Below are 27,730 nucleotides of genomic sequence, written 5' to 3'. Positions count from 1 at the left end.
AAGAGAGTGTGGAAAGTGATCACATTGCTGGGTCAATTTTCTACACTTCTCTATGTCCAAACCTTCTGCAATTTGATTTTGAAGGTTTTTTGCACCAAGAGGTGAAATCTGTTTCCTCATCCCTTGAATCTGGGCTAGTATTATGATATCCTGTGGCCATGGAATGAAATGGGAATGAGGGTGTGCTGATTGTAAGCGAGGCTTCTGCACTTTTGCTCTCTCTCTCTCTTGGAATCCTATCATTATCATGTATGAACATGTCCAGAGTAGCCTGATAAAGTATGACATACCATGTGTAGGAGAACTTTCTCCTAATCAATCTTGTTCTAGAGCAGTGTAGAGCCAACAGCCGCCCATCACCTGGGGCAGCCCAGCTAAGACCAGGAGAACTCCCTACCTAATGACCAATAGCTGACTGTAGACACATAGTGAGCACAGATAAAACCAGGACCATCGAATTAATCCATAGACTCAACAGCAATAAATAAATGCTCCCTGTCAAGCCACTGAATTTCTGGATGGTCTTTGTTACACAGCAATAGCTTACTAATACTGTCTCTGTTCAAAACTCTTCCCTTTCAACTGGGTAAACATTCAATTAACCAATTCTTATGTTTGGGCTCTACATTACTCAATTCTTGCTATGGATCTCTGCCCTCATTGGCAGGGTGGCAGGATATAAGTAAGATAATCCTAACTATTCTCTTCTAAACCACAACACGTTAACTAATGAAAAGGAAGGCTACTGAAATTTATGCACACATTACAGATATAATCCAGGACAGTTCTGGTCATTCTAGATATAAGAAACTCAGTGTCTAAAAGGTAGGCCTCATAGGTTTTGGTGTCTTCTTTGTCTTTTATATGTGTTCTCCTGCCTTCTGTTTCCTGCCAATTTCTCCGGACAATATGCCTTGCCTTTCCCTTGGGGAACTGTATCTCCTGCATCCAAATTACTTATTACTTCTACTTATTTCCAATGTGATACATTTTTGTACCCTGTCTCTGAATTGTTCATCTGATCATTCCCTCTTGACCATTTCCCACCCAAGAATTTCTAGAAACATCCTCAGGCTGGGCCAACTCAAGACAGTTACCAAGTAGATATTTCAGGCTTTTTTATGGGTCCAGAAAAATCTTAGAAAAAAAAAAAAAAAACAACGAAAAAGAATCTATTAGAAACTAAAAAGCAACCTCAGTGCTGGCCCCTAGTATATTTATGAAAGCATCACATTCATGTAACTGCACTGGGGAAAGGGGGATGTTTAGGTATTTTGGTACCTATTCTTTCTTGCCATAACACCATAATGGCTTAGCAGTTGTCAAAAGCCACTGGGTCCACATGTTGTGAAAAAGTCTAAATATTTGTGGAGGAAAAAAATATATATATTTATCTGGGGGACAAAAAAGTAGAAGAAAGGAAAAATACTACTAGAATGACTTTACTCACAAAGACTTGTAAATAACTGTGTAGATAACAAGGAAGCCAGAGACTAAAGGGACGGATGAATTTATTGGCCGTGGAAGAATTTCACTAGCACTAATTTCACCCCTAAATGGAAAATGTTATTGCAACAATTTATTTCACTTTACAGTTCAGAGCCTCACAACTCCACAAAGTGGCATCTGCATCCATAATGATGTGGCTTACATTATATTGTATTTTTCTAAGCTTCTCAACTAATGCTAATTCTGCCTTCAAGTGGAAAGGATCCTTCACAATGTGAAACTGTCAGGCAGAAATCATGCTGTTTCCTGATCTAGGTTGAAATTCTGGTTCCTTATCCCCTCCCATGTTTACTCATAACATATCCAAGGGAAGCAACTGAAGCCCGGAAATATTAATTCTCTAATATCTCTGTGATAATATCTTTTTATTACACCAAAAAAAAAAAATAGAAAAGAAAAGAAATTGAACCAGTCAGCAGCAACCACGGAGGGCCAAGATCACACAAGATAACAGTTTTATTAAAAACCCACACATACCCTTGACAAAGGACAGCTTTCCTAAACCTAAAAGCTTATATCAGGTGACTGCCAGACAGACAGGAGGGGGTAGGAGCAGTTACTGTGTATGTATTAAAAATTTTTTTTAATTCAACCTGGAATTTGAGGCTCTTCCTTTGAGAAATATTAACCTTTCTCATTTTTTATGATATGTATCCAAAACTCTAGAAGAGCAGAGACCCCACTGGAAAGCTGAGGGTGGAAGGGCACCCAGATTCTCTAACACATGCAAAATTACAGGGAGATGCAGATGTATCATTTTCTGCTCACACTAGCACATTAATAGCATCTAGATAATATAATTTGTTCAACTTTCATAAAACTCATGGCTATTCAATTACATCTGCCACTAAGATTCTAGTTCACTCTTTAATCATTTTTCAACTGCCTCACAGTCACAGCTCTTGGCTGCCCTTTGCCATTCATCTAAGTTATGGATATAGTAGATCTCAGATTCAGAGACATGTTCCATTTTTTTCCCCTTCCTCCCACTGTCATCTACCCATTCTGCCAATTAGGTTGGCTCCAGATATGCAGAAAAATTAGATTTTAATGTTTATTACTAATTTCCTCCTACACCTAATATCACAGACCCTTCTTTTTCAATGCATGCCTCTCTTTTAGTCAATGCCCTGAGCTGTAAATCAGATTTATTGCTGGTGAGAGACTTGCACCTCCCCTTGTTATGCAGATGGAGGTGTGTCTCTGGAATGTTCCAATGGAGTGGTTGGTAAACCTGGGGATAGGCCTAGCCGTTTATGCATCATCAGAGGCACTTGTTAAAAACACAGATTTCCAGGTATTATTCAGTGGAATTCAGATTCAGGGTGTGTGCAGGGAAACCTGAAAAATCTCTGTTTTTGCAAATCTGCCGAAATAACCACAATAGAGTGGGGGGCAGGGGAGGGAAATAAAACAACAAGAACAGTTGTTTTATCACTGGAATCGTCTATGCTGGTTTATATGGAGTCTTTCCAACCATATCTCTTTTGAGGGAATGATCAGTTCCAGCCCTTCTAGGTCTTCTAGGTCCTCTGTGGAGCAGCCCCTACACTTAAGTTTTAGTTTATCTGTCCAATAAATCACTCCTGTGAAATGCAAATCATCCCCACAATGCTGTTGTTTGTAATTTAGTGTGAATCAATCTAGTTAGGTTTTGTGTTCTCAAATAAGATGCCAGTGTTACCCCTTGCTTGCTGGATGAGCAAGTTCCATTCTTGTACGGAATCTCTCTTCTTCTACCTTGAAAGAATCAACACATTTTTAAGTTACTTTCCCCCATTCCTACTCTCAAATATCATCATTGAATTTATTCATGACCACAGGTCCTCACAGCAACACAGATAAACAGGGTGTGAAGTAGCTTGAAAGATTTGTACCAGCAATTAGGGCTTTAATCTATCCACTGCCAGCCTACCCCTCCTACTCAGGAACTTGCTAAAAGGTGGTAAATCAAAGCTCTGAGTTGAATGTGCAGTCTGCTCCTGGGCTCACCTGAGTTTCATCCTCTTATTCCCCAGCCTTGAAGTGGGGTTTTCCACTCTTATGCTTTATGACATCAAACCCAACATGAATCTTTGGCAATGCAAAAAGAGGCTCCTACTTCTAGGTCTCTATTTCTATCAGATAAATTATCATCTCTTGCCTCTTAGGTTAAAAAGTCTTGTAAAATGCGTACATACTCTGATAAAAAGAGAAATGATTATTGACTGATGCCCAAACTTTTTATTTAAAAAATCCTTCCATCTGCCCCTTCTTTCTTTTTCCATATTCATCATACTTTGTAATTTCAAAGAAGCATTAATGAGAGTTGTCTCACTGGTCTGTGTGGATGATGAACCACAAAGTTTATAATATAAATGAAGTATCAAATAATGGCAGATTTGATTTCCCTGAATTTATCCCTCTCTCTTTCCTCTGCTCATAATTTTCCCTTCAATAGTATACCAATTAGGATATCTAAGGATATATATCTAGATATTCCAAACCATGTCAAACTATGCATCACTTTGTACAGAAACCACATGTGACCTTGCTCTGCCTCTGCTCAACACAGTCCCTCAACCTGGTATGCTTATTTTCTCTTTCTCTCTCTCTCTCTCTTTTTTTTGTAACTCATATCAACATTGAGGCTCATCTTTATTGAACCTTCTGCATGGGATATTCTTCATCTTCTTTATTTAGAATTAGTAAAGCTTCATGCAAATCATTTTTGTGCCTCAGGTCAAGCCAGTGTGGATTGAGTGAGGGTCCTAGCTCATCTCACATCCTCAGACGAACCAGGTTTTTTTTTTAAAGGAATCACTGCAAAGTGAGGCACAGAGTCATGTGAGGCGTAAGACAATAAATCTGAAATGGACCTCGTCCTTCAGTAAATTCCAAGTTACTAGGGGCAATGAGAAAACTATTGGCATTTCAAGGGTATTTTCTTAATAGCTCAGGCTTGTTCTTCCATAAGGACCTGCAGAGATGAAATGCTCTGCATCAGATTTGAAGCCTTCTAGTGAGTCTTACTGGAAAAACTCTCCCTGGTATGACATTATAGCTCTTAAAATGTAGGAGAGTCGAGATTCATAAAAGTAATCTAAATAAACAAATAGTTGAAGGCCAGGGTAAAATCACGGATGAGGGAGAGCTCTGGGGAGATGTCACAGAAGATGTGAAGAAGGGTCTAGTTTGATGGGGTCAGGAGAGTGCAATCAAAGCTGTTGATCCTGAGCTCTGCCATGAGGTGAGGCTGCTCTCTGACAGGGGAAACACTCCTGCCAGACCAAGGCTGATAGGTAGACTTGCTGCAGTCTCCTTCAGGAATAGCCCTCCTGCAGGTCCTTCTCTCTCCATCTCTAGGTTCTCTTGTTCCAAGACACAGAACTCTAATTTTTCTTCAACCTAGTAATTTCTCACAATGTGTATGTAAATGATTATAATACCTCCTGAAGGGATACCTGACATAAGAAAAACACCAAGATGCATTTTCCTCAGATGCTTGTCGGGTAAATGAAGGCAAGGCTCCCCTCACGGGCTATTTGGTAAGAAAGAGCATGTCATGGAACAGGTTCACAATTGAATAAACGGCACAATTTACAACTGAATAAACTAAAGATGAACTGAGGAAAGGGGATTTTTAATCTCTCTCTCTAGTGGTTATAAACTGATTACATACCTAAATACTTATAAAAGTAGTAGTTACTGAGCACTTAATATGTGCACGTTCTCTGCGAGGTACAATAGTTACCATCATCATCATCAGACAAAATAAGTTTTAAAAATCCATGTGAGTTAAGAGAAGGGATAGATGATATCCAGGTAAGAGTCTCTAGAAAGACACCAGGCAAATGTTGGTGAGTTGAGCCTTAAAATACAAAGAGACTTAGGAGATGGAAAGAGGTGGCTAATGGGGGAGAAATATTCCACTTGGGAACAGCATGAGCAAAGGTATCCTTCAGTCAAAATACCAGTGTTTCTAGTCCCGGACCCAGCTTGATTGATTTCTACTCCTGGGCTGTGTAACATCATGGCCTGTGTCCACTCAACACAGCTGCTTTTAGGTCCCAAAAGCCAAAGAGAGCTATTCCGCTCATAGCCCTCCCTCAACTTCTCCTGAACAGCTTCTCATTCTCACCCTCTTCACATGCAATTTCAAATCCCTTTTTCCCTCAAAGAAAATTTCAGAAACACAGTTATCATGAGTGGCTGGGCTCTCAAGAGGAATTGAAGAGAAAGGGAGAAGCACAAGAATTGATAAGAACCAAACAAGGACAGCATTCTATGTTTACCTCAGTGTAGACACCAAAGCTAATGAATTCCCAGGTAGACCATGGGAGGAAACAGCCTAAAGCCAGTCTCTAATGCCATCCAGACCTAGAAGTGCTTACCTGGTGTTCCCATAAAAGCAAACAGGGAACTGAATTTAAAAAAATAATAAAATAAGGCCAGTAAATTCCTGAAAGGAGACAGTTCTTTTTCCTTGGAGACAAACCAAATTACGCACTGCCTCTCTCACTAGCAACACACTCTGGCTCAAACATTTTTAAAAGAAGGCTGCTGAACATCTGCTGGGCAATTAATGGAATGCAGCAGCGTGCTGTAATAGTCCCTGGGAAGGTATTAGCAATCCTGCTTATGAGACATGAAATGTTGCAAACAGTGGTCCTCTCTCTCTCTCTCTCTCCTTTGCTCTCTCTCTCTTTTTTTTTTTTTTCAATTTTTATGTCCTCCTGCCTGCAGGAGGGATGAAAAGAAGGGAAAGGGAGTGAGGTAGAAGTTTGGCATCATATATTCTTCCTCACTGTGTCCTCTTTTCCCCTGGTATCTTCCTCCTCCTCTTCCTAGCCACCCAAATAAGAGTGTGCTGATTTTCACTTATAGAAATTGAGGCAAGTGTCTCTATCCACTGGTCTCCCACCTCAGTGTCCCCCTTTTTCTAGGTATAAAAGGAGAATACCCTCCACAGTCTTAATAGACATAATCTACTACTCTGTTCAAATAGTTTACAACAATCCAGATGGGCCAGGGCTAACGTAGGGGCACTCTCCAGTGGGAGACTGATCCCTCACTTGTTTCACTTCCTCACCAGGGGCATTGAGGAGGGCCCATCTTCACATAAACCTTGTCTTTTGTGGTGAAAGTCAGCCCGAGAGTGATGCTGCACCTTTGTGTGGGGCCAATTCTATCATTCTTTTGAGGAACCTGGCAACACTCAACGCAGCCAGTTTCCAATTCCATTATCCTGTCCGCCTTTGATGTCTTCTCCCCATATTCTTCGAACTGGAGCTGATTATTCACATACAAGGCTACATCTACTGCAGGCACTGAGCCAGTCATCATAGGAAGATCAATAAGGCCAGTTATTGAGGTTTGGAATTATCCTGCCAAAAGGTCCTACTATTCCAATAGAGAAGAACCCTGAACAACCCATAATGGTTGGAAGTCAAGGACTTTTCTCACTTTCTCTCAATTGCCTAGTCTAACACTGGGGTTTGGCCTCAACTGCATTTTTATTTTAGTCTCTTGGTAATCCTGCATCATACTGATCTCTGTTACCAGGTGTCTTCAAATCTTAGGGTGTTTACATGAGCTCCCAGTAACATAGCTTCCTTTGGCCACCCTCTTCTTCCCAGAGATCAGAGTACTGCTTCCCAAGTTCCCAGTGATGGAATGAACTATGAACATTAATTGGAGAAGTTTTCCAGATCTTCCCAACTTTGCTATCTGGAACTTACATTGGTGGAATTAAGCCTTCATGGTTATCGGGAATGGACATTCTTTCCCACATGAAACTATGAATTCCACACGGATGCCTTTGCATGCCTTTGCTGTGTTGGTTTCCCTGGCCAGGCCCTGGCTAAATCAGCTTCAGCTAATTACCACTTTTTTGATCCCTATTTTTCAGCCTGATCTCTGCTCTACCAATGGCCATTATAGGGAAGCTTCCTTAAGTAACATCTGAAATAAGGTTTCAAATTCAGCAAGATATTCAGAACCATCTATAGTGTGTGATGTGAAAGCCAGTTAAATAAAAATCAAGCACATAAAATAACTGATGGAAGAGAAGTATGGCAGGAAACAAATGTGTGAAATGCAGGTGGCCTTCAGAGCTATAGGAGTGAGCTTAGTTCTCTGCCTAATTTAACCTAAGATGGTCCCCTTTCCACCAGAGGCCCCTGGTAAACAGTAGGGGACTTCTTTCTAATAAAATCAAGTTACTCCACAGCAAAATATGTTGTCTGAAGATAGCATTCATTTAGAAACTGACTAGCTGTAAACCAAATTTTGTACTACAAGGGATGGTCTAGTTGGCCACATCCCTTCAAATCCAGAATTCATTATGGAATATCAGGCTCAGTTGTTTTTTACCTCTAAACTGAAAGGGAGCAAGTAGCTCTAGCTATTATAGGAGAGGATGATAGATTCAGTCTGCCACCTAAACAGGCTGGGCTGTCTAATTAGATTAATCAGTAAGTCTATTTAATATTTTAAAAAACCTCAAGTTGTTACTTTGCATTCATTTGAAAAATGTGTCAGTGGCTTGACTATCAGGATGACTACCACTGATGTTTTTGAACTCTGCTTCCTGGGATAGCCAGCTATATGTCATTGCCATGTGTCACCATCATTCACCAAAGACCATCATTCACCAAAGACCACAGGTCAACCTTTTGGTAGAAACAGCTAATCTATATTTTCAAATGCCTTGAGAAAAACTGGCAGCTTTCTTTCATGTCTTAGGGTTAAAGGGTGCTGTCCTATGTTTTGCTAAATTGTTTTCTATTTCTCACACCTTCTCATTTTCTTTTTTAAATTTTTAAAATTTAAATCCAATTTGCCAACATATAATACCCAGTGCTTATCTTATCATGTGCCCTCCTTAATGCCTGTCACCCATTTCCCCATCCTCCCATCCACCTCCCCTTCAGCAACCTTAGTTTGTTTTCCAGAGTTAAGAGTCTCTTATGGTTTGTCTTCCTCTCTAATTTTTCCCCACTCAGTTTGATCCCCTTCCCTTATGGTCCCTTTCACTATTTCTTATAATCCACATGTGAGTGAAACCATATGATAATTGTCTTACTCTGACTGACTTATTTCACTCAGCATAATACCCTTCAGTTCCATCTATGTAGATGTAAATGGTAGGTATTCGTCCTTTCTGATGGCTGAGTAATATTCCACTGTATATATAAGCCACATCTTCTTTATCCATTCATCTGTTGAAGGACATTGTGGCTCCTTCCACAGTTTAACTGTTGTGGGCAATGCTGCTATGAACACTGGAGTGCAGGTGTCTCATCGTTTTACTATATAAGTGTCTTTGGGGTAAATGCCCAGTAGTACAATTGCTGGATCATAGAGTAGCTTTATTTTTAACTTCTTGAGGAACCTCCACACTGTTTTTCCAGAGTGGCTGTACCAGCTTGCATTCCCACCAACAGTGTAAGAGGGTTCCCCTTTCTCCACATCTTCTCCAACATTTGTTGTTTCCTGTCTTGTTAATTTTAGCCATTCTGACTGGTGTAACACTTTCTCATTTTCTTCATGGCATTTTCATCAGCAATACAATTCAGAAAGTAGCATTTGTTAATTTGTTCCCTGCATGGCTTCCTTTCCCCAGTGATGGAAGCTTCATGAAGGCACAGACTATCCTACGCTGAAGACATTGCTTGGTTGAGTTAGCAGGTGCTCAGTAAATGCCTGTTCACTGGATGAATTAGGATGGCAGGCTGGAGAATACAAAATCGGCCCTCCTCAATCTTTCTAGCTCTTAAGAGTCATCCTTCTCAAGGGATACTCTGAATTGGTCACACCTCATTCAAACATCTTGACAGCTTCCCAGAGCACACCAAAGTAAGTACAAACTGCAGCCTGGCATAGTCCACACTCCCCTTCCATATTCCATGCTCACAACAGTGACTTTTAAATATTTGTTTTATATTTTTAAGGCAGTGGAATTTTTTTCTAAACAAAGTATTTCATGAAACCATAATAAACAAACAAAAAAGATATGATCCAAACAGAAAAGAGGTCAGCAGCTAACCTGCTTGGCTTTCTTCTAGGCCTAGGCACTCCAGAAATACAAAGAATGGAGAATCTCCAGAAATCTCTAGAAATCCAAAGAATGGAGGTGGGAACTGCTGCTATTTCCACTTATCCAGCATCCCCAAAGCCCTGGAGACTTTCATACTCCTTCCTTGGGGTTTTGGTGCCTGAAATGGACTCCTGAGGTCAATCCTTTCCATCCTTTCCCAAAGGCCACCTTCTCCGTGAAGCATTGCTGTATCATTCTGACTACTCACACTTTCTTTCTGCTTTAAATTTCCTATACAACTTTGATTGTTAATAATAAAAAAAGAAGGAAAATAATAGCTTACTATGTGCCAAGCACTACTCTGAGTGCATTACCTGAATTAACTTCATCCTCATGCAGTCTCATGGACATAGTGCTCATGCCATTTCTAAGCCTACAAGAAATTAGGTCTCTTCTTAAGATCTACATGGCAAGTAAGTGAGGGAGATAAGACCAATGATCTGGCTGCAAAATTGTAGAATCTAAGTGCTTAAGTATATTGCCTCTCTATATAAGCATTTATTCATTTTGCTCATCAAGATACCCTGCCATTGCCCACTTTCTGCACCACATCACACCACCATGACCATTACCATCAAACTATACCGCACCACAATCAAATTATATGTTTTTTGAGGATAAAGACTATTTCCTATTGGCCTTTGTATTCCATGCAGCACCAGCACTGTACTCTGAAAAATAAGTACTCAATAAATATTGTTAATTTATTATTAACATAATACAATAACATCTATTTCTATACACTCGCAATTACCTGAATTATCACTGAGATTTCTATAGAGCCTTAGCAGGAGGATCTCCCCCGCCCCAACCTTTTCCAGGTGAAGAGACAGAAGCTTAATGCTACTAAGATCATGCATGGCTCATTCAGGATTAATCTTGGTTAGGGCCCTGTGCAACTTGTGAGTCCTACTTAATCCTACCCATTATCCCAAAACTTAAAGAAAGAAAATTCTTCATAATGTAAACAACTGAAAATAAGGTTGTGCAGCAAGATCGGAAAAAAGTTATTTGTAAGGTTAACTTTATTTTTGAGACTTCTGTTGAGATGCAGCATGCCATCATTTCAGGATTAAGTATCTAGTTGATTCCCTGACAGTTTTTGCCAGCGACTAGGTAAGAAATTCACCTTATTCTGCTGTCTTACGAGTCCCTATTAGGGCAAAAATGCCAAGCAAGGGAACCTCCAAAGACTGGTGCTCTTATTTGTCATGAGCGGTGCCATCATTTCATCTATGCTGAAAAGGGAGACTGGGATCCCTCTGTGCTAGAGCCACCAGCCAGAAGCCAGGGACCTGGAAACTGACCTGCTGTTAAGTGGGCTGCGTGGACAAGGATTTGGACCCCAGGCTTCAGCTCAAAGTGCACTGAGTTTTGGTTGAGCTTGTGGATCAGCAGTTCTGATATCTGAAAGAAGAAGTGTTACAATGAGTGCCACCAAAATCGCCATATCAAGTATAAACAAAAATGCTGAGAAATATTGACTGTAGTTACCAAGGCATTCTAATATTATACCTGTGAATTATATAAATGAGTCTTGTATGATTTTGAGTTTTTATTTATTTTTATTTTTAAAAAGATATTTATTTATTTATTTATTTATTTATTCCTTCATTCATTCATTCATTCCTTCATTCATTCATAAGAAACACAGAGAGGCAGAGACATGGGCAGAGGGAGAAGCAGATTTCCCATGGGGAACCCAATGTGGGATTCTGTCCCAGGATCACACTGAACTGAAGGCAGATGCTCAACCACTGAGCCACCCAGGCATCCCTGATTTTGAGTTTTATTCCAGAATATGCATGCATAATGATTTTTAAACCATCATCTGAGTTTACATCCTCATTGCTACAAAATGGGACAAACTCTTAGTAAACAAACATTTCTGCTCTTAAAAAGTCATCCTGTGTTTTCCTACAGAAGTCACCCAGTTGTTGTTTTTTTCTTTTTTTAATATTTTTCATTTATTAGAGATTCAGAGAGACAGAGAGAAGCAGGCTCCATGCGGGGAGCCCGACGTGGGACTCGATCCCGGGTCTCCAGGATCACACCCTGGGCTGAAGGAGGCACTAAACCGCTAGGCCACCAGGGCTGCCTTCACCCAGTTTTTTGAAAGAGCATTTGTTATACATGGACACTTAAAAGAAGTAATTATGTACAATTTATACATTCTGGTAAGATTTGTATGCATTTATTTTACTTTTTGAGAGCAGACTCCATCTTATTCCTCTCTATGCTTGCTTCCCCATCCCCTAACTGTACTTCTGGCTTTCACAGAATAGATACTTTATGAATATTTATTGAACGGTAAATATAGTTCCACTAAAATAATAAATTATACAGTTGGAAAAAACTGTAAGCACAGTCTAAGTAATGCATGGGCTGATCCTGGTTTCCTGCTTAGGGACATTAGCTGAGCTGCTCTCCGCTGACACATGTGTACTGGGCAGACCTCTGGCATTCCAGGCCATGAAATATTTAACCCCAACAAAGGGCAAAGAACCATGTTTGGGTAATAACAGCATAAGGACAGGTTTTATAGAAAAGGTAAAACTCTGTTCTGTTCACTTGTCTAAAGTAGAAAATCCAGCTCAATTTTCTTATCCTTCTGAACAATTTCTGAAAAACTATTAGGGAAAACTACACTCCTATTATTTTTCTAGACTCTTTATTTTTAATATTTTATTTAACATGCTATTGAGGTCTAATTAGATGCTTTCTGAGCACCATTTTTTCCCCTTTTATAAAAATTTGTTGAGATTCATTTAGCGCAGTGAGTTGCCAAAACAACACCTTTGATTGATCCTTTTATCAATTAAGCAGGGCCTGACGGGCTTGGTTTGGATGCAGAGAGTCGCTGGCAGACCCTCCGATGGGTAATGGAACTGAACTGCCCTACAGATGAACTTCTTTGCTTAACAACAGGAACTTGGGATGACTGGCGGTGACCCGTGGTTGAGCACCTGGGATCCAGTGCAAGCTCAGCATCTCAAATGCTTTCATTTGGCAAGCCATGCAGAAAAACAAGGTTGTGACACAATTATGTTGAAAACAACTTTATCCTATATGTTTGGCTCTATATTACTCTTTTTTCCTGGGCCCTGGGAATCTTCTGGAATGCTCCAGCTTTATAGGGACAGATTTCTAGCACAGACTATGTAGAAAGTTTTTCCTTTGTGATCTCTAAAGTATTGCAATATATAGGTTCTTATTCTATCTTATAATTCAATTGGTAAGGTCTTTACAGGAATCCGACAGGATGTTTGGTAGAAATTAATCAGAAAGGTTTTGGCTAACGAAACAGACACACACAGACACACAGCCAGAAATGTGTGTGTATATATGTGTGTGTGTGTGTGAAATATACACGTTTACATACAAATATATATGTGTGTATGCATATGTACATTTATATTTGCAGAAAAATATTTTTATTCAAATGGGAAAGACTTGTCAGAAGTAATTAAAGAATTGCTCTGTTTTGCTGAGTCCATCATGTGGCCAAAAGGGAAATATGTATTCGCAAGAGAAAGATCTCTCAACTAGTTGAAGTGATATTTATTTCTTATTCCTGAGGATGTTTTTTCCTCTAGTGAGAGGTACAAATAACTAAACCAGAAAGTAGGGTTCGTCAGAACAGCATATTTCTAATTTATAATCTCCATGAGAGTTCCTTGTGAAAAATAATTAACTTCTTGGATTTGTTTTGGTTTATAGCATTGGTTCAATGGATTTATCTGTATCATTTACAAAATTAAGCAGGCTATGCCAAAATAATCTGGTATGTTTCATGTATTTAACTTGCATCAAAGGACATGCAGTAAAGAACCCGTATCTGTGGGAAAGAAATTGTGCACAAAAACAAAACTAAATGAAATGTACGTTGCATACAATAATCTCAATTAGAACCATGTAATTCTCTACTCAAATAAACAAGTAGGAAACTGTTGACAGATTTTCATAATTTTAAATGTTTTTCAAGCCACTTGCAGAATTGTTTATTGTGTATTTTTCCATTAGATCATGTGCTGTTATATATTTTATATATAATATACATAAATCTTACATATGCCATATATATCACACATATATATTGAACACGTTATATTTGCAAAGTTGCACATTTCTGTCTTTCTAACATAGCAGGTCTTAGGTATTAGGGCTGGTATCTCTACGTAAAGGCCCATGGAGCTTACAGGACATACCTAAGTTTACTCAGTTAATATTTGAAGAGCTGACACCAGACTTCAGTTATGTTTGACTCCTAATCCTGGGGCATTTTCATTAGAAATATTTTCCTTGAACCAGCTGGCAAAAAAGAGAGAGCAAAAGATATGGGGAAGAGGACTGGCTGACCAGGCTTAGGATATTAAAAAAGGAAAAAAACAAAACAGAAAAAAACCTGCAGCATTTCATTAATTATGCTGCCATCTCTTATTCATCTGTGAGATGCACAACTTGTAACACCAGTCCCATGTCAGCTGACCAGTATGAGCTCCGTGACCAGGCAATTGCCAACCCTATCCTCTGGACTGCCACATTCTGTTCACCAGTCAATATAATTTGCAACATCTGGGAGAGACTTTGGCTATGAAAGGAGTGGAATAAACTGGAATCTGTCAGACAGGTGGCAGCGGCCTAAGTAGGAAGAACAAAACCTTGCGTGATAGAAACTAAGTGGGATAATGTGTGACTGCTGGGACATTGAACTGCTAAAGCCAGTTCAATATATTTATTTTTCTCTCTCCATCCAGGGAAAGTGTGTTGTCTTAGCAAATTTTACATATCCTTTGTGCTGTGATCCCTCTTCTGCTGCTCACCAACAGAGTCCATTTTCTACTCTCCTTCAGCTAAATAATCATGACCAAAGAAACATATTATTCTTGGTATCCGCCTACTGGTAGACTCTGCCTGGGACTCCAGTACAACCAGTTCCTACTGAAATTAAAGTACCGGTTAAAAATGCAGTGGGATGCAATAAAAACACTTGGAAAGCCACTATCTGCAGGGCGTAGCAGGAGGGATCTGCTACAGGAAAGACACCAATTCCCTTCTGTATCCTCTTCACAATGTATAAAATTTAGGTATGGCAATCAGAACAGGCTAGGTTAGGCTGGGGTAACAGTGTTAAAGACACAATTGGTCACATGGTTCTGCTACAGAAGAGGTGCCTGGTGCCACCCTACCATGTATCCAGAAGGAAATGAGCTGGAAATAGCCAACAGCAGTGATGGTTGCCACACAAAGAACACATTTGACACCTTAACAATGTTTAATGAAACCAATAGGAGAAAACACACTCTCAGATTATACGAATGAAGTGTCAAACATTGAAACGTGAAAAAAGAGAAGTTTAAGAACAGAGCAGTTGGTAAATTTATGGAACATATAAGCCAAATAAGTGGTACAAGGTGAAACTCTAGGTGCAAAATGGTCTTTGGCAGGTTTATCAATGATAGAGCTATACTGGGCCAAAATACTAACATTTATCTCTGAGGTGGGCAGGAGGATGCAAACCCTGCTGAACATAAACAGCATTCTGGTGTCACGTTCAGAGATACTTACCTGTAACGACCTTGAAGCTGACCCACTGGATCATTCCTGATCCTGTTACATTATTAAGCTCCTTTGAAATAGCAGTTGAAGAATCTTCCTTTTGGATTCAACAAAGAAAGAACTTTCCCAAATCAATCATACAGCCTAATTTTTGGATTAAATCATGGGGGGGCGGCGGCCAATGGAACAAACACTAATTCTAGTTAACACTAGCTTACCCAGATCCCTTCGTTCTTAGCACAAAAGAATCATCTTGATTAAAGTGACTAAGAAGTTGCCTGGGTGATATACTGAAGAAACACATTGGCTATACATATTTCCTGTATTCCCCATCACCTGCTCTAAATTTCTGTCTCCCTTTGCCATATTCCTTCCAGTCCAACTCTTAACCTAATCTACTCTCTTTCTTTTTTTTTTTTAAGAATTTTATTAATTTATTCATGAGACACACACAGAGAGAGAGAGAGAGAGAGAGAGAGACAGGCAGAGGGAGAAGGCTCCATGCAGGGAGCCCGATGTGGGACTCGATCCTGTGACTCCAGGATCACGCCCTGGGCTGAAGGCAGGTGCTAAACTGCTGAGCCACCCCGGGATCCCCACCAAATCTACTTTCAATGATAGTTTCCTGCTTTAATGATCTTCCTCATTAACTCCAGAGTATTTCTATGATTCAATTTCCCATGTTAAAAAAATATGAACAGGACAGATTATGTGGGTAATAGTCTGAGATTATCAATTATAGTTCATAATGAATCTTTAATTCCTTAAAATGTCAATTAGACTGTTCCATTTTCATAGGCACCTTTCCTTTTCTCTGGATTTTGGTTGTCCATTGGTCAAAGCATATGGTAACAGAAAGAGCCAAGGAGGAAATTCAATGTTAATGGTTGACAATTGTTTTCATAATCTTTTTGTTTCTTTTAAATGTTTTCATGCCCTTTAAGGATTCTGCAAGATAACATGCAGGCTCCATATCTCTCCAGCACAGTATCGCAAATAATCTTGACAGAACATGATGGTCTTTCCTCCCTCCAGGAGAGCCAGATACAAATCTGCTCACCTCTGAGGACTCAGAGAGAAGCACAGCAGTACAGGCCTGGGGGAGGGGGAGGTTGCTCCATACCTGAGCAGCTGGGGCAGCAGGATGCACTAACCCTGATGAGGTCAGCTAAGGGCAAGTGAGTCTTTTCTCACTCCCCAGAGATCTGAAATAAAGACTGGTGGAACCCTTCTAGACAGAGGTCACTTGATTAACCCTGCCCACGTTATCCTGATAACAAGGTCAAGTACTTCTCACTGTGAGGAATTTTCAATTTATTTCACAGACAAGATAGCTTGATCTGAGCCAGCATGGCTTCTCCCCTGGGGAAGCTAAAGGGAGGAGAGCCCAGAGCCCTTTGCAGAGGCCTCACCCTCGCAGGCTTCCAGGCCCATCTGGCTGGGGTCCCTCTTCTTTCTCTGCTGGGGGTTCTGCGTGGAAAGCTTACAAGAAAGGAGCCAGAGCATTAAGAGAGGGATAAGGTCAGCCCTTCCCAAATTCCATCTGGGATTTGGAGTGCGGACCTCGAGGGGGCTGCGGGGAACATTTCCTTCTGTTGTTTGGTTCTGCTTTGCATTCATTTAAAATTTCTGTGGAATTTATTACAGAAGGAGGCAGCTGCTTTTGTCTGCCTGTTGTCTGTTACCTCTCTCTCTCCCCATATCTCTTTGAGGAGCCATATCCTTCTCCATTCTCTGGAGGAACCATGTCTTCTCCATTCCCTTAATTCTGAAGAGGCTTCCTGAATCCCTGACCCAGGCACCATATAAAACATCTGAGTGGTTGGAGCCAGCCCTCCATCCCTCTGACTACAGGAGAGGGTAAGGGATGCCCACTTCACCCAGGTTGGGCCAGTGAGAACCGTCCACCCAGAGCTCTTGGGGTGCTCTCAGGGGAGAGGCACTGCTTTTTGGATGGGGCTGGAGGTGGATTAGACAAAGCCCGGGGCCCTATGTGGCCATCCTTGCCCTCCTGCACCCTGGCTTCATCCTCAGGCATATCCTTCATGTGGTAATAAAGAAAAGAGATGGGGAAAGAGGGAGAGAAGGGAGTATTTGGTGGTATTTTTGAGAGGCTCTGAATTCCCTGAATGAATCCATGCTTGAACTGTATCCCTGGACTCCCCTATTAGGTTCGCTCACAGCTTCACTGTTTTTGCTTAAACTGGTTTGAATTGCCTATCAATTGCATCAGAACTTTAAGAAAAAGATACAAAAACTCATAACAAAGCATTTGCCTGGGCAGCCCCGGTGGCGCAGACGTTTAGCACTGCCTGCAGCCCAGGGTGTGATCCTGGAGACCCTGGATCGAGTCCCACATCAGGCTCCCTACATGGAGCCTGCTTCTCCCTCTGCTTGTGTCTCTGCCTCTCTCTCTCTCTCTCTCTCTCTCTCTGTGTGTGTGTCTCTATGAATAAATAAATAAAATCTTTAAAAAAACAAAACAAACAAACAAAGCCAAAGCATTTGTCCTTTGCTTCCTGGTGCAACAGCCTTGGTATTTTCAGGCCCATGGAAGCAAAGTGGCATCCAGTCCACATCTGCAGCAGGGAGGAGTGGGGCGGCCACGGGCTTGAGTTCCTTGCAGAAACACAGCTAGCGTATCATTCTCTGGAAGAGCCGTGTCACCTCAGGCAATCACTTCTCCATGTCTGGGCCTGAATTCCTTTACTTTAAAGGTGCCGAGTCAGAGAGAAGAGTCAAAGAACCCCCTTCAGTTGAAAACTGCAGGTTCCCAATGGCAGCCGCTGTTTCATAGCATCTCCACACATGGCTCACTTTTATATGTCAACTTTGTTATTGCACGTTTTATATCAGGGTGAGAATATTCGCCACAACAAGGACACTCATTTCTTATGTGCTGGGTTCTGTATTTGTTTGGGTAGAGTCCTATATAAGGCTGATGGACTTGGGATTTCCTTAAACAGATGTGCAATGCTAGCCTGGTAGCTTGCTTTCCTTCATGCTGCAAATCCTCGTGAAAGGTCAGAAGGGTCCCCCTGGCTCCTGTGTGGTCACTCAGGCACACTCCTTCTGTTTCTTGCTGTCCTTGTTCTCTTCTCGATTTTGTACCATTTCATGCAGTCATCTCCTGCCAGCCTCTCTCTTCCAGTATGTGCCCTTAACTCTACCAAATAGTCCCTTTCACAAACTTCACCTTCCCTTTTGCATTTCCAGATATTCTGTTCCTATCATGAGATGGCCACATATATCTCCAGAATTTATTCACCACTTACTGAACATATATAAGGAGCCAAGTACTTTGCATATCATTTCTTTAATATTCTCTCAAACATCCTAGTAAATGGGAACTATAGATTGTGTCACTTTGGCGAACTTATATGACTTTCCTAATCCTAAATTACTTTATCTATAAATAATAGATACAGTGGATATCAGAGGTGAAACTAGAAACTTGGTTTATATTTCTCCACTACCGTGTTCCATTTTTTGAAAGGTTTTATTTATTTGGGGGGAGGAATTACTGGGAGGAGGAGCAGAGGGAGGAGAAGCAGACTCCCCACTGAGTGTGAAGCCTGATGTGGGAGTTGATCCCAGGACCCTGAGATTATGACCTGAGCTGAAGGCAGACGCTTAACTGTCTGACTCACCCAGGCACCCCACTCCCGTCTTCTTTCTAATAAAATGGCTGGTCTCCAATAATGTGTGCCAAATGCTAAGTCACATAGCCTTCAAACAAGCCAGCTGCCTTCAGAGCTCTGACTCAGTGGTTCATCAATGACATCAGGCTGCCTCAGGGACTGTCACTCAACTCTCAGAATGTCTTTGGAGGGGGCAGTCAGATGAGAGAGAGAATGAAGGGAAACAAGAACTCCAGAGAAAAGAATCAAAACAAGATGCATTCCAACACAAGCAAAAGAAGCTTTACAGGACACACCCTTCTTCTTTCCACATGTCTCAAGGGAAAAAAAAAAAACCCTAGGAAATATGATACTTCTAGAAAAAAATGGAAAGTGTGAGAAACAGAGATGCACAGATGATGTGATGCCTCAGATATTGGCTGGCTCTAAGTCCGGACTCTCTTCCATCCTTGAAAAGATGATAATCTGGAATTCATGGAAGATCCATATGATTTCTAGAGGAGCAACCATTGTACACGCTCAAATCTGAAGGTCTTGGATACTCATCCACCTCCCCTCCAGTTTCTCATCAGTGCTGGGATAAGAGGTAATCCATCTCATTCTCCCACAAAGTTGCAGGTGCAGATAAGAATTTGTGAAAAACAATGGGAAGCTGAGTGCCAGAGCTGAGCAGAGTCACATGCAAATCCGAGGAACTACCTGCTGCTGGCTCTTCAATTGCAGTTCACTAGGAAACGGAGTTCAACAGGGCTTTCCAGGGCAGCTTTGTTCTTCATTACTTGCATGTGGAGAAAATTACAGGGGTGAACCTTCTGCCAAGTGAGAGAGCTTGTTGAAAGGAGGGTGTGTGCTGGGAGGTGGGCCATGCTGTAATTTGGGGTTGTTGTTAATAAGGTTGTCATGGGAGGATCTCAAGCCATCCTTGAAGACTGGCGATCATGGAACTAGATTATGGGCTCATTCTAAGCAAATTGAAAAACTCCACATACTGGAGGGGAAAAAGCCAGTATTTATTCAGTGTCTGAGAAGAATCTTATTTTTAATCTTTCTGCCAGAAAGCACTGAGAAACCAAAATCCTGCAGTTTCTAACAGGGTAACCAGACCAGGACTGATGATTTTAACTGAATGGATGATGAAGAGGAAGGGGAAGGAGAATGGGAAGAGGAAGATGACAAAGAGGAAGTATATAATAATCATCCTCACTATACAGCTTAAAGACTCCTTTGAAGGAGGAGAGGGGGAAACAGAGATGAAAGGAGGCAGGAGACACAAACGTGTATGTGCACACACACACACGAGCACACACATGCGCACATACACACACAGTCTACTACTCCAGAAGGTGGCGGACATGGAGAAAAGATGGACCCTACACAGCCAGGAGAGGTCGTCTGGAGCCAATATTACTTCGTTTATTATAAACACAAATCAGGTCATCTTAGCATGATGATAATAAAGAGGATTCATGATTTGTACAAAAGTCATACCCTTTAAAAACAATATGCATAGCACATCATTGGATTCTAATGACACTCGTGATGGAAGTGAGAGAAGGAATAAATGGGTTCAACTTCCGTGTATTATTCAGCAACTTGCCTTTTTCCCCTGTTAATATCTTGGACAGTTTGTCCTATAGATTTATCGAATTCATTGTAAATGCTCTACAGTGTGGAGATATATTCTGAGTAGGTTAGCCACTGCCTACAATAACCACACTTGCACGTGTTTTGTGGTGAAGCCGTAGTTAGTATCAGCAGACTGTGGATGAGAAACAGAGGACAACAGAGTCGAGGACTCCACAAATAGCCAGCACCCTCACCCTCAAGGCCAGATCCTTCAGAGGGGCTCAGAGTTGCTGCTTGCGGGTGGTGAGGCCCCAGCAGGGGGTGTGGCTCAGCTGGCTGTGGAAGCTGAATGTCACCTGGGGGGGACTCACCTGCTCCAGATCTTCAGCTGACCTTTTGTTTTCTCCAGTCGGATCCTGATAGGGTAAGACAAAGAGCTCAGCGGCGGTGGGTAAGCCAGGGAGCACCGCCACCAAGATGTGCTGGCCTGGGACCCCTGTGGCCTGAGGGAGAAACAGAAGCTCATGTAAGTCCCACAGGAAGAGCTGGTGAGAACGCATGGAGTACTCAGCGGGCAGGAGGGCGGCACAGAGACACCAGGGGTGGGGTGTGCAGGTAGGCAGGCAGGCAGGATGTGAGCCTCCTGGATTGGGCCATGACGTGGGGCGAGGCAGCGGAAGCCTGTGCCAATGGCACCACCAGGGGCTAGGATACTGATTTCTCCCTCGGGGATGTGGGTGCTGCATCTCTATTTCTGCCGCAGCACAGATGGCAGATGCAAGAAGGTTAAACAGTGGCTCAAGGCCATCCAGGTAGCGTGTGGTGATGCTGAGTTTGGAACTTTGGTCTGACCACGAAGCCTTTCTTCTTAAGCAGTGCTCTACTGCCTCCCTTCGCCTGACACTTCGCATGCAGGAGCCCCTATCACAGCTAACATTCTGTTTTATGGCCCTTCCAGATTTTAAACTCAGAGATTGTATCTGAATCATCCTCATTATATGCAAACCTGTTGACTCAATGACATCTGATTAAGGATTTCATTGTGAAACATCAGCAGAAAAACCCCATTGGATGAGGTAAAGGGAACTGATTTTACATCCAATTCTGTTACACAGTAAAAAGGAAGAAAACTGCAAATAAATTGGCCCCAAGTTGTACCTCTTGTAGGGTTTATTGGAGTCCTCTTGACAGTACGGTACCTCAGGGCTTAAGGAAGTAGCCAATTGTAAATACTCATCTCAAAGACAGGGTGGGACCCTAGGAACTAGGGGCTGGCTCAGCTGCCTCCTGAGATGGGGTAAACAGGGAGCCTTTGAAGCTGGAAGGAATCGACTCGCTCTACCCTATCATACCCTGTCCTGAGAGATGTTGAGCCAAACTGTTTATTCTGCCTTTATCTGATTATGGTACACAGCAGCCTGGAAATGTTGATGAGCAGTAATTTCTAGCCTCTGGACAGCTGGTGGAAAGGTAGAGGCCCAGGGGATGTGTTCCCTAGGCTACAAATGTGAAGAGAAAGCATCCTGGAAGACGGGTCACTGCTGAGCTAATGCCTGGTGGATAAATCACCCGGGAGAATGGGGCAGCTACCTGGGAGGTCTGTGGGGACATGGATGCCTAAAACACTACAGATGGAAGGAAGGGGACTGTGGACTCATCAAGGGGTGTCAGTCATCTCTCTTGGACAGCACAGGAGAGAAACTAGTTGTCACACCAGGGACAAACAGCTCCAAGGGCAGAAGGATCTATTCTGGGGGGCCTGTAGTCTAGTAGCTGCGTCCCCTTGGGGCCATGGTGTTTAGCCACACAGAGGTGGTGGATGACGAGGCACGAAGGCAAAGGTGAGGTGGCCTTTCCGCAGAGGTGCATGAAGACGGCAGTTCTCCACCCCACAGTTCCACGTATCCCTGTTTCCCCATGTGAGAAACCAAATGATGGCCACAGACTGGAGAGGTTAGGAAACCACGAGGGTAGTCTGACTCCCGGGTTTGACCTTTAACAGTGTGGTTGTGGACAGAACAGCCGAAGTCTCCATGTTCACTTTCCTCATCTGCAAAATGGGAATGATTACAGTGGCTGCGTCATAAGCTACTTCTTCTGTGATTAAATGTGCTGAATAATACAAAGCACCGAGGAGAGGTTTGGGAATACTCTAAGTGTGAAATAAATATCAACAAAGAGCATGGCGTGAGAATGGGGAAGGCTAGCCCTTTGCCAACGGGCTGGATGTAGAGATCTGTTTTCTGAGCAGGCATTATCTGAATGCTTTTATCCCATCAGCGCTTTGTGTCACAAGGCATCATGTGCTGGGTACAGGAAACAATGTATAAAACACCCTAAATTGATTTTCCTGTTAGGCTAAGAAGATGCCCTGGGGAGAGAGAGCTCATCTCTGATTTTCTGGGTTTGTACAATAAATCTGAGCAGCTCCATGAGCAGATATTCTGTTTCTCTGCTCACTCATGAAAGTGGAGTATGCAGGGGGTGATGTGCCTAAAAGAAAGTGTTTTCTCAAACTGTCAGCGATACTTACTCAGACAGGGCTAAGCTTCACCGCCTTGGTGTTCTCCCAGAAACCACAGGGGACCATGTTTTATGTGTTCAATCCCAGTCACTGGACTCAGACCCTTCGCTTCAATTCAATACCTTCATCACTTATCGGCTGTGAGACCTAAGCAAGTTATTTAACCTCTTTGAACCTCAGTTGCTTTGCCTGCAAAATGAGGACAATAATACCTTCCTCTTGGGGCTGTGGCAGGAGAGACATGCCTTTGAAACAACTAGGACAGAGAGAGATGACTGACCATCCAGGGCTGAGTGCTCACTGCCGGCCAGGCTGGAGCCCAGGGCTGCTCTCACTAGGTATACTCATGCTGCGTCCCATCAGTCCTGGGAACAGTGGCGGATTGTACACTTGCTAGTGACCTGATCCAGAACATGCCTTGTGAAGATGACTGTCTTTCTTCTCAAGGCAGGAGGAAAGTTTCACAAGGCACAAGGGCCATGTGTTTGATCCCAGTTTCATCCCTCCACCCAGAGCATCTCGGCTGCATCTGCCCATGCAGGATTGGCCATGCAGACAGCAGGGGGTTAGCCAGACCTCCGGTGGGCTCCAGCCCTTCCCAGCAGTCTTTGCACAAGGCTCCCTCGCCATGCAGCTCTTGGAGGATAGAGAGATGTGCTCCGGCGAGAGAAGAACCTGCCTGCACTCACCTCCACCAGGGATTTTTTGATGACTCGGCTGATGTCCCTCCTCCACTCAGGGATATCAGGGTTGTAGTCGTCCAAGTTCGGAGAGAAGGAGAGGCGAAGAGATCGAAATTCCTCTGGGGATACAACAGGAGGGTGATTATGGAGAGTCCAGTGGTTTTCTCAAAAGTGTGTTACATTTTATGCAAAGCCTTACTAAAGGGCCCTTTCCCTCCACACTCGCCAAAGGGAACCTTCCAGAAGGCAAACTGGATATCCCATTTGAAATCTGCTGTCTGTCCCAGCCCTCATTTTCTAAACCAGAGCCCTAGGTCTGGCCCAGGCCTCGCTCTGCAGCCTTTCCCCACTGGTCCTAGTTCTAGACTGAGCACTCCAGGACACAAGAGCCTCGGAATGCCCCGAATACACTGCAGGTTTGTGACTTTGGCCTCTGCACACACTGTCCCCCTGTACAACACCCATCCTTCCTACCTGTATAACACCCATCCTTCCTACCTGCCCTGCACACATTATTCAAGCTCTAGTTGGAGCACTTCCCCATGGCATAATCTCTCCTGCCATGATGCAGTGTTCCTTGTTATGGCACCACTGTGTTGTGCACATACTCCCATTATCGCTGTATGATTGTACCATTATTATTATATGATTACATGATTATAATTATGATGAGAGTCATTCTACTGCTATGTTTTGTTTGAATGGAGTTTTATTTCATGGAACTTTAAACTCCTTCCCTCAAAGAATTTGTTCATTGTCTCTGTAGCCTCTGAGTCCGTCTTGGTCATCCTGAAAGTAGGATGGGATTGTCAAAGCAGAGGTCCTATGAGGAGAATATGGGAAGCCTGAGGAGCACGGAACACTGCAGCACAGAGAAGCGTTCATGACACTTATGGAAGACAGGGAGGAAGGCTTGGTAACCAACCTGTGGTGTCAGGAAGGCTCAGCAGGACTGGCTGGGGGTCTCTGTGCCCACATCAGTGACGGAGGAGTACCCTGAGCATCAGGAATGAGTCTGCTTTCATGTCCCTGTAGCATTTAGGTCATTAGCTGGGATCAGCACATGGGAGGAGTGGCCTTGGCCCAAGCAGAGCGATGGGTTTCAGAGCCCAGCCCAGTACCGGTCAGGTCATGTCACTGCCCTAAAATCTGCTAGTGGCTCCACATGGCTTTCAGAATAAAAGCTCAGCTTCCTAACCACAGCTTTCCTAGTCCACATAAGCTGGGCCAGATTTTCTCTGCTACCTCACATCTTGAGGTTCCTGGGTGTAGCACGACCATATCCATCCCCATGCTCTTCCGTGCTGCCGTGTTCCTTCCCGTGTTAGTGCATTTCCACTTTCCCAGATACAGCACAGTCAGCTCCTTCTCATCATCATTCAGTCTCTCCCGGGAGAAACCTCTGCCACTAGCAACCTGAGTTATCCTCCCTTCTGCTACGTCAGACGCCCTTCATCATATGACCCTATCTGTTATCTTCATACTTCTTGCCACTTAACTGATTTTGTCTTTAATGTCTGTCTCCCACACGGGAATAAAAGGTCAATGAGGCCAGGAAGACCATGTTCCTGGCCCCGTGAGATGGTGCCCAGCACATGGTAGGTTTTTGATCATTATCTAGTCATTTAATTAAGAAGTTTGTTAAATAAATAAATACACAAGTTACACTGGAGGCTCTCTGTAATTTATGCATTTACTTATTCAACAAACATTTCTTTCTTGTTTTAAGCATGTCCTTATGCTTCAGTAGGGGCTCAGTGACATCGGCAATGCTGATTATACATTCGGGAAACATAATAGCCCACTTGCGCATTCCCTAACAACGCTAAAGACGTATCAGACACAGGCCTTGAAGACTCTTAAATTATAAGGAGCGTATTATGGCAGTTAGCCTATTTCAAAGGTATATTTTTCGAAGCTTGACTATTTTATGAGATACTGGTCACCTGTGTGAAAATCACCGCTTTGGTTCTGGTGGAGAATAATGAAATGCATCTTACTTAGCAGCATGGTCAATGGGAACACAAAGGTATCACCCACTCAGCCCTAACTTTTCACTTTAAAGATATAAACCAATGTCACTTTCCCTTTCCCTGAACCTCTTACTAAATCATAGAAACTTCACCTACAAGGGAAGCTGTTTATCTTAATAAAAAAAAAAAGAGAGAGAGAAAAATCATGCAGCTCTCTCTGTAATAACTTAGCATGCCCAATAGCAGGACACAGGCGTGCTATACCTATGTTTACTCAACAAACAGGGGATACATGTGGGAACACTGAAAAAGGTAAACACCAGTGATAAATAAATACATAAATACACACGCACATGAAGAGTTGAGCCTTGAACAATGTGGGGGTTAGGATGCCATCCCTTACCCCAGTAGTTGAAAATCCACATTTAACTTTTGACTCCCCAAAAGCTTACCTACCAATACCATACTGTTGACCAGGAGACATAATGATAACATAAACAGTCAATTAACACATATTTTCTATGTTATGCTTCATATACAGTATTCTTACAGTACACTTAGCTAGAGAAAATAAAATGTTATTAAGAAAACCATAAGGAAGAGAAAATATATTTATAGTACTGTACCAAAAAATATATTTATATATAATTTATAATTATATATAATTATATATAATATAATTTATAATTATAATTTATAATTTATATATAATATATATTTTAAAATATATATATTTTATATATATGTATATATATACTTACCAAAAAAAATCCATGTATAAACGATCCTTAAAGTTCAAACCTGTGTTATTCAAGGGCCAACTCTGTGTGTGCATTTGCAACTGCTGAGGCAGATGAATTCTCACATTTACATTTTCTTTTTTTGTATTTAAGAGCAAACTTTGCCGTAAAGCAAATGAAAGAAAATGATACAAACTAGATTTTCTTTCCTACAGTCTGTTTTGTGGGTTTGAGTGGACAATGTTTCCCCTGCCTGTGATGGCCTCACTGTTCCCCTCAGCTTAACTAAATTTTAGACAAGTTTCTTCCTGACTGCAGGTCTCTTACCTCCCTTTACTTATAGCATTTACTTTAGAAAACCTGCAATTGTAAATTCCTTCCCTGTTCTTTTGAGATACACATCTTCTCCAACCCAGGAACATCTTTCTCAGGGACCTGGGAGCCACCTTTTTGAAAAGTAACCATTGAGGGCTACTGGGTGGCTCAGTGGGTTAAGTGTCTGCCTTCCACTCCAGTCGTGATCTTGGGATCTTGGGACAGAGCCCCATGTAGAGCTCTCTGCTCAGCAGGGAGTCTGCTTCTCCCTCTCCCTCTGCCTCTGTGCTCTTCCCCTTTCTCTCTCTCAAATAAATAAAATCCTCCCCTCCCCAACAAAAAAGAAATGTAACCATTAAGAAAGAGAGAAAATTAGTATGGAGGTTCCTCAAAAAATTGTAAATAGAACTACCTATTATTTAAGAACTCCGTTTCTGAGTATTTACTAAAAATAAACAAAAATGCTAACTTGAAAAGAAATCTTCACCCCATGTTCGTTTCAGCATTATTTACAATAGTCAATATATGGAAATGACCTAATTATCCATAGACAGATGAATGGATAAAGAAAGTATGGTATATACGTAGAGTGGAATGTTATGCAGCCATAATGAAAAGAAATCCTGCCATTGTGTGACAACATGGAGGAACCCTAAGGGTACTGTGCAAAGTGGAATAAATCAGACAGAGAAAGACAAATACTGTATGATCTCACTTACATGTGGAATCTAATAACAAAAGCAAAACCAAAACCTCAGATACAGAGGACTGATGGTTGCTAGAGGTGGGGGTGGAAGGCAGGCAAAATGGGTGAAGGGATCAAAAGGTACAAACCTCTGGATATAAAATAATAAGTCATGGGGATATAATATACAGCATGGTGACTATAATTATTAAGGCTGGATTGTATATTTGAAATTGTTAAGAGAGTAGATCTTAAAACTTATCATCATAAGGAATAAAAGAATTGTAACTACATATGGTGCTGGAGGTTCACTAGACTTGTGATTATTTCACAATATCTACAAATACTGAATCATTATGTTGTACACTTGAGACTAATATAATGTTATATGTTGATTGTATCTCAATAAAAGAGTAAGATTGATATACTACTGTCATGTATGCTAGAAAGGGAGT

The 27,730-nt window shown here is 42.0% G+C and overlaps 1 protein-coding gene across 6 annotated transcripts in view; it reads right to left on the bottom strand.

The window, feature by feature from the left end:
• Window positions 1-27,730, bottom strand: part of SORCS1 (sortilin related VPS10 domain containing receptor 1) — a 508,497-nt gene that overhangs the window by 20,685 nt on the left and 460,082 nt on the right. For all 6 annotated transcript variants that reach the window (XM_077877715.1, XM_077877711.1, XM_077877717.1 and 3 more), the window contains exons 22-24: window positions 23,569-23,681; window positions 20,727-20,858; window positions 10,897-10,996 (exon numbers count right to left, since the gene is read on the bottom strand). In XM_077877715.1, coding sequence (XP_077733841.1) covers window positions 10,897-10,996; window positions 20,727-20,858; window positions 23,569-23,681 — 345 coding nt within the window. The remainder of the gene's footprint in view (window positions 1-10,896; window positions 10,997-20,726; window positions 20,859-23,568; window positions 23,682-27,730) is intronic.

Source organism: Canis aureus, chromosome 29 (assembly GCF_053574225.1).
Source record: "Canis aureus isolate CA01 chromosome 29, VMU_Caureus_v.1.0, whole genome shotgun sequence".
In the NCBI taxonomy this organism is placed as follows: Eukaryota; Metazoa; Chordata; class Mammalia; order Carnivora; family Canidae; genus Canis; species Canis aureus.
The sequence above is the reverse complement of the archived record's forward strand: the minus strand, read 5'-3'. Positions and strand labels throughout refer to the sequence as shown.